Source organism: Triticum dicoccoides, chromosome 7B (genome assembly GCF_002162155.2).
Source record: "Triticum dicoccoides isolate Atlit2015 ecotype Zavitan chromosome 7B, WEW_v2.0, whole genome shotgun sequence".
NCBI lineage: Eukaryota > Viridiplantae > Streptophyta > Magnoliopsida > Poales > Poaceae > Triticum > Triticum dicoccoides.
In genome coordinates this window covers 502,362,573-502,370,479 of record NC_041393.1, presented here as the reverse complement: position 1 = coordinate 502,370,479, position 7,907 = coordinate 502,362,573, and the positions used below count along the sequence as shown (strand labels likewise).

Here is a 7,907-nt window from a genome sequence, read left to right as displayed (position 1 = left end):
CGGCATGTCATACAACAAGGGGATTCTAGGACACGGACTAGACACTTCTGCTACTACTAGTTCTACCAGATTCTAGTGACTGACTAAACCAGGAGGGACGACACTTTGTAGAACACATGGAATGATGAGGCGATATAATCTATCTCCCGTTCTATCCATCCATGGCATGGACGAGGATAGAATGCAAGAAAGATTGACTGATAGTTTACCCAGGCCCGCTGGCCGGCGGCCGCCGACGAGCGCTTCCATCAGCAGGAGCGGGGAGGCTGGAGGTGGCCGACCACGTGCTCCGCCGTCCAACACACGCCGTCGCGCGGCGGCTCGAAGCGCACCGGCAGGAAATCCTTGCGGCCGCCGCAGGGGAACCACGACGCCGAGAAGTGCGCCACGAGCCCGTCCAGCCCCTGCATGCGATACGAATTACGAATCCCAATCCAATTACGTGATGATGGCGGACATTAATTAGCGCGCAGCACGCGACGGGGAGATTGAACCGACGAGCCAGAGCGAGCAGTAACTAGGCGCGTACCTCCAGGCGCGCGTGCACGACGTCGCACACCTTCTTGGAGCCCGCGGCCTCCCAGCGGTGGCCGTTGAGGTGCGCGTGGAGCCGCCGCGCCGCCGCCGCCGTTGTCATGTTCACGAAGGCGTAGCCCTTGTTGAACCTCGTCCTGTGCAAAGGACAATAAACCTCATCAAAACGGTGCACACGGATTGGATTCAAAGAGTAGGAAAAGGTAGCATTAATTGTATGGAAAGTAACTCTCGGGAGGGGAAACCGCTAGCAATCATACCCGAAGTCGACGGGGACGTAGAGGAAGTCGTACTCGGACCTGGCCCCTTCGCCGTCGCGGCCGAGCTTGGCGTTCTCCTCGGCGCAGTGCTGGTCGAGGATGGCCATGAATCTCCTCTTCCTGCAATGTCCCACATGAAGTCAATCTTTAAGCAGAAGACCCAAAAATATCGAGCATGAACTAGCTAGGTGACATGAGATCGATCAAACAAAGAGGGCAAACAACTAGTATTACATACATAAATTTATTGGGAATATTGCGAATCATCAGGGACGTGCTGTTCTCTTTGGGGTTGAAGGCGAGGCGTGGCCACTGGAGGCGGCGCGGTTTGCCCGCGGAAGACGTACGCGGCGGGGGACGCAGAAGCGGCGCTCGCGGTAGCAGGGGCGAAGTGGGCGGCTCTCTGCTCCAAGGAGTGAGGACGGAGCGCGGGGAACGCTCGTACCTTACCTCTTCCTTCGAGGCTACCTCGCCTCCATCCTCGATGATCTCCGTGATTCGACAACGGGTCGCCGATTGCGGTGGCGGTGGCGGCGCCGTGCAGCAATACACCATCAATGGAGCGGGGTACCCATATGCTGTCTGCAGCGGGAACGAGGGCATCCCCACTGTGTGGCACCAGTCGCCGCCGTAGGCAAAAGGCCACCCGTGCGCCGGCGGGAGTGGGGGCGGAGACGGCGGGTAGGAGAAAGGAGAGGGGTAGCACCACGTGGAAGCGAGTGTCATCGGAAGGTAAGGCGAGGCTACGGGGTTGAGGCGGGAGACGGCCATTGTTTTTGGGTTGAAGATGAAGGAGGAAGGCGAACAAAGGAGAGCTGAAGGAGAAATAGGGAGGCACCCGGTCCCCCGGTCCTTATAAAGGAAGGAGGAAGAGGAACAAGAAAAATCGGACTAAGGACTAGTGAGTCGTTGCTTTTTTCCTTTTTGCAAAAGAGTAAGGATTTTCTGAAACAGAAAAGTATCTTCCAGTACTACTTAAACAAAGAGAAAATAGCGTAACTTGAGCTTCCTCGTACAAGATAGAGATATTATTCGTAACAACAATACACCTTGCGAATCAACATGTGATTGGATGGTTAGAGGGATTGTGGTATCCCAGCCCATCAGGATTCAAATCCTGATGCTCGCATTTATTTCAGGATTTCCGGCGAGGCGCATTCAGTGAGAGGAGACGCTCTCGTCTACGTCGAGGTGCCCACTATACCTGGACGCGAGCCAACTCGAGCCGGCTCGGGCCGAGCCTACCCAAAGCTCGCCGTTCCTCGGGCCGAGTCAAGCCGAGCTCAATGCTCCGACGAGCCTCAAAACGGAGCTCGGCCCGGGCTTTGCCCTAGCTCGGTGCAGCTTGGCAGGCTCGCCAAGCCTGCGTGCTCAAGTCATTGCCATGTGGGCCTCCACATGGGTGGTCACCGACGGGAGGGGAGGAAGATGGTGGCAGCGCTCTGATGAAGCTGGGTTGTTGCACGACGCTCCTCGTGGACACATGCGTGCGCCGAGAAGAAGACGGGCGGCGAGGTCGCCGACGGCAAGCGAGGAAGACGTCGGCGACGCTCCTCGTGGACGTACGCGGGCACCGCGAAGAAGGTCCAAAGCACGGCCGCGACGATGAGGGGAGCGAGCAAGTGGTCGACGAGGTGAAGGAGGAAGGGCGGACGAGCGGCGAGCCGGCATCGGCGACTCGGCGTCCGGCATGCTGCTGGCGGTGGCGAGGAAACCCTAGGAGGCTGCTACAGCGTCTCTCTCTCTTTCTCGTACCGTGCGGGCGTAGAGATGTGCATCACTGGGCCAAGGCAGCGTGCTGGCTATGGGCTGCGTGAGACAGCGTGCTGGGCTGCTTGCTAACTTGCTAAAGGCTGCGTTGGGCTGCTCTGCCGTGCGAGCTTTGGGCTCGCGAGTCAGCCTGAGTCGAGCCTGTCTCGGCTTGAGGTGAAACGAGCTAGATTGTGCAGCTCGGCTCGGCCTTTTTGTGTTGCAGGCCGAGCCTGACTCGCTCCGAGCCGACGCAAACTCGGGCCGAGCCCAAAAGCTCGAGCTGAGCGTCCAGATATAGTGCCTACGGTGACTTCGTAAATTTCAAGATGTTATTTTGGCTCAGTTTTTCGGAGGTGTAGGATGTGTGTGTGCGCTTTCATAGGGGTGAGTGCATGGCGTGTATATGAGCACTTGCGTCAAAAAAAAAGCAATACACCTTAGATCTCTTTTATTTGAATTTCAAGAAAAAAAATATTCAACATGTTTCGTACAGAACTCGTTAGATTTGAATATGAAAATATTTACCGAATAAACTTTTTGGATTAGTCCAAATCGAATTTATTCACAAACATGGAATATAGCAAATCAATATGTTGAAACGACTATCTCCTTTTTCCGTGGTGCAGTGCAACCAAACAACTTTCATATTCTTTTCTAACATGGTACAAACGCAGATGCCTATGTATACGCACATAAACTTATCCCTATAAAGACATGCACACGCTATTTCTATCAGCACTCTTAGATTATAAGTCGGCATAACATCTTAAGATTAACGTAGTCACCATAAACACCTTCGTAGTCGACAGGAATGCCTCCTCACACGAAATGAACATAATCGGAAAGACTGAAATAAATCTAAAAAGAATGTGAGGCCAAGTCTAAAACTTGAGCCGTGGATTGGTTCCACCATAAATAAGCTACCCATCTGAGGTATCCTTAGTTCGCACAACTTCATATTTTATTATGTGGTTTTAGGGTCACATTTGATTATAATAATTATAAATTTTAGGGACTAGAAGAATGATGATCAAGTAACTAAACCTGATTGAAATGCACATGAAAAGAAAACCGACATGTCATGTATTAAAATTTTCGGATTTGCCAAATCTCATCTAGATGAGAAATAACAAACTCGTATCTAAGTTCTAAACATCATTCGAGTAATAAAACAAAAAACAAAATAATAATAATAATAAACCTGCACGAATCTTTATGAAAATCAAGTGGTGCAATAGGAGTTAGGTGTGATTTGGTTAAGTCTCATTTAGATAAACGCTAGATACACCCTAAAAATTTCTACTATATCTTAAGATACGAAATTAGGGTGCATCTTAGAATGTCCATTGTGTCTTTACATAAGTACACATTCTCGCCGAAAAAAGTATGTGCTCTTGTTGAGGACCCAAACTTCATTATCCAAATCGATGTCCGCATAAGTACTCATAGATTCAAATCAACCAAAAAATGACCCTAGGAAAATACCTGCCATCCGAATAAATCCTTGGTTTAAGCAGAAAACATATTACAACGTTGCGGGGATTCAAATGGCATAATTGCTTTTAAAACAATGAATTGGAGTATCTTGAGAAAACTTAAACTTCACTCTGTACTCCAAGTTCTTTATCAAAGTATATGGTAGATTTAGAGTGAAGTTTAAGTATTATGTTAATGAGCTACATCATTTGTACGAGACGTCGATTCATCTAAGCAGTTAGGAGATTTCAAAACCTATATGATAGTAACAAGTTGCACCATACTACTACGCATTTATGGTAACATCTAGGCTGAGGAAGAAAGACGACCGCCATGCCCCTAGAGGAGGGCCTCGAATACTTAATTGCACTAGTAATTACTACTACTACTACTTTCTCCATTTCTTTATATAACGTGTATTATTTTTGGCCCCGTGACCAAGGCATATAATTATAGATAATTTAGAATGAAACTACCCTTGGCTAATCCGTTAATTAGCAACAAGTAAAATCTTTTAGGCTAGGAAAGAAATAGATATACATAACCGGGAGAGAGATACTTTACTTTTTTTCTCTATATGGAGAGACACAGTCAATCAGGAGAGATATACTTTTCTTTTTCTAGAGGGCTAAAACCGGAATTGTGAGGAATTAGAAGAAATGCACCTCATGTTGTGGAATTATATGAAAAAACAAATACACCGTATACTCCCTCTGTTCCTTTACGTGAGGTTTATTATTTTCGTCACGGTAACCAAGAGACATAATTATAGACATGTTAGGACAAAAGTACCCTTGGCAAATTTGTTGATTAGTGGCAAGTAATCAGTTAATCCAGGAAAGTAAGAGATACATGTAATTGATAGACAGATACTTTCCTTCTTTTTCTACAATGAGAGATACACACAATCAAGAAAGAGATACTTACCATTTTCTGGAGGGCTAACATGAGAATTATGAGGAATTAAAAAAATGCACTTTACAATATGCAATTTTATTAGAAAACCTATAAGGAACGGAGTGAGTATAAAGGAACAAAGTGAGTATAATATTGTACGTTACTAGCTAATTTACCCATTTATTGCAACAGAGGCATCCATATCCAAGACTAGCCACAGTGGAGGGTAACATACACATATCCCTAGACTATATTACTACCTTCATAGTGGGTACTAAGAGCAAGTACAATAGAGCTGAGTCAGCGGGCTATAAGAAATAAACCAGTATATTTCTGCTTAGTTGGAGGAAAGAAAAGAGGAAAGAGAATGTAAGCGGGCTATTCGTGAAGAGCCAGCTCTAGCACATGCTCCTAGGCAATTTGTGAGAATGAAAGGTGGGTCACATAATAAAAAAGTAGTACACTCATTTAATCTACTATTGTACACATTGGCTATAAGATGGACTGTAGATGACATGGCACTGGCTTATAGCCAGCAACTGGCTACTATTAACCATGCTCTAACATAGGTGTGGTGTAATGCAAAACTTCATTTATTAGGTTATAGACTCATATTGCATTGGGACATGTGATGTTACAATAACTAGCTATTACCTCTCTCTTCATTAACTCACTGCCACATAGACAAATTTGCTGAGTTGGACTTGAAGTTACTGCTGAGGTTACTTCCACTATGGCTAGTCTAAGTGGCTAGACACCAAACGTGTTTGACATAAATATGACACCCATCATATTCAAGATTTTGGTAAGATCTGTTTTTGATTTGACTATGTGTAGGGAAGACAATGAATGTTTTGATTTAGATGGGGTTTGATAATATTTGATTTGGTTTGGGGTATAGGGAGGGTGAGGCAAGGAAAGTTCTAATTTAGTTCTGGCTTTGATAAGATTTGATTTGACTGAGTTAATGCAGGAGTTGGGGGAGAAGGGTCGCGGGAAGAAGGTGGAGATGAAAGCGAGCATTTTGCATGGTAATACGTGTCCTATTCATATCATAAAGATTAAAGTACAAGTCACGTAAAGACCGACATGACAAAACTGAAAAGATAACATAACATCTCTGAGCTTGAAACCAACGCCCATCACCTGCCTCCGGCACCACGGCAGCAGCCACCGAAGAAAAGAATGATGGATCACCTCCTCACCCGAGCTCGACGCGGCTCCATCCTGATATGCAGCTTTGCGGATCTTCAAAGTGGCTCACCAAAAGTGAAGCCCTTACCGTTGAACGAATCAGACCGGGGCAACACCCTGGACACGCTATCGAACTCTAGATCTAGCACCCCGTCGCGACTAAGACGTCGCAGAAGGAAACCATACCTGCCATCCATGAACCACGAACCCAGACATGTTCCGTCTTCTAGATGTCGTCGATGCAGACCACAATCTGCATCCGCTCCTGGATTACCTCCCAAGCTCCGCGCCGAAGCTGGAGCAAATGCCGTCGCAACGGCGGAGCCCGAGGACACAGGTCCACCACGAGGATGCCGTCGCCGCCACACCATCCTTGCTTGAACAGACTGGTTTCCAAATTCATCCCCAACCATAGGACCGATGGCCTTATCAAAGAAGGATCCGAAGAATCTTTATTCAGCGCTACCATCGTCGTCGCCGAAACAAAGACGATGAACAACTAAAAATCTAGACTACGAGGGAGTAAAAACGATCCACACACGAGGATCCAGCGACCCTCCTCACCACCGACGACCGAGGTCACCGGCGGAGGGAAGCCGCAGAAGGACGGCGCTGGAAGATTGGGCTCTCCTGGCGGCGGCTAGGGTTCCAGCAGCCAGAGATAGGAGGAAGAGCGGACGAGCTCGCGCGCTCTTGGAATCTCTAAAAGCGAGCGTACAATGATCAACTCTCTTTGAATAGTGAGGATGTCCAAAATATTACGAAATACATAAAAAATAGCCACAATTTGGAGGAGCACAAGTCCATGTCACATACTAGTACCATATACCATCTCGGAACAAGCCAATCCAATCTGCATTTGAATTTAAGTAGGCTACTAGCATCTTTGACGGGCATCATGTATGTCATAATTAGATTCCTACCTTTAACTAGGACACAACTTTTCATATTTTTTTGCGGGGAAATGTGAACTTTATTCAATCATCTCTAGCTCCTGCATGATCAGCCATAACGCTAGTCATGAGAAAGCTAGGAGGGGAGTCCATCCAACAGCTCGAAAGCCCTAATGTGCAAGCAAACTTGGCACAAAGATGGGCTGGAGCATTGGCATTTCTTGATACAAATTGAATAGCAAAAGACTGAAAAGATAAAGCTAGTCCTTCTATCTCCAATAGAACTGGTGCTACCGTCGAGCGCGAGAAAGTGCGAGAAGCCCACAGATCGACTACCTCCTTGCAGTCAACCTCCATAACCACTCGCATGAATCCTCGGAGACGAGCAAAATGAACCCCATCACGCAGAGCCAAAGCTTCTGCTACCAATGGATCTGTCACTCCGGGATATGGCTTGCTCCAGGCAGCAAGAAAGCCAGTCGAAGACCGAGCGATCCCTCCTGCACCCCCTTTCCTCTCCTCAGTAGAGATACCTGCATCAGTGTTAATCTTGATCCCATCACCCTCAGGTGGTCTCCATCTGTATCCAGTCAGGACTTTGGTGTGCTCCATAGGAAGTTCTAGCACCGCCAAAGCCTCCTTGATCATTCTCAGAAACTGGACTGGGTTTGAACTTTCCTTATCATGTGTAATATTATTTCTGGAGGTCCAAATCGCCCACATGACAGAAACAATTTTTGCCCTATCAGTTTCTTGAGACCTTGAGTCACAAAGAATATCTTTCATCCATGTTTCTAGGTGGAGAGCAGGAAGTTTCACTTGCAGCCACTCTCTCGCTTCCCCCCAGAACCTCTTTGCATGAGTGCACTTAACCAGCGCATGCATCAAATCCTCGTCTGCA

General features: G+C 47.2%; 1 protein-coding gene across 1 annotated transcript; it reads right to left on the bottom strand.

The window, feature by feature from the left end:
* Nucleotides 1-248: 248 nt before the first annotated feature.
* On the bottom strand, nucleotides 249-1,565 carry LOC119339043 (protein MEI2-like 6). Its single transcript, XM_037611227.1, has 4 exons — nucleotides 1,033-1,565; nucleotides 795-914; nucleotides 530-671; nucleotides 249-404 (listed from the first exon to the last, which is right to left on the bottom strand). The coding sequence occupies exons 1-4, from the start codon at nucleotides 1,563-1,565 to the stop codon at nucleotides 249-251; spliced, it is 951 nt and encodes a 316-aa protein (XP_037467124.1).
* Between the last annotated feature and the right edge of the window lie 6,342 nt (nucleotides 1,566-7,907).

What these genes read in the sequence shown, in the direction of transcription:
- LOC119339043 (XM_037611227.1), bottom strand. Translation starts at nt 1,565, where the DNA reads ATGGCCGTCTCCCGCCTCAACCCCGTAGCCTCGCCTTACCTTCCGATG. An exon ending in AATATTCCCAATAAATTTAT is followed by an intron (nt 915 to 1,032) that starts GTATGTAATACT and finishes GGGACATTGCAG; the next exon opens with GAAGAGGAGATTCATGGCCA. An exon ending in TACGTCCCCGTCGACTTCGG is followed by an intron (nt 672 to 794) that starts GTATGATTGCTA and finishes TCCTTTGCACAG; the next exon opens with GACGAGGTTCAACAAGGGCT.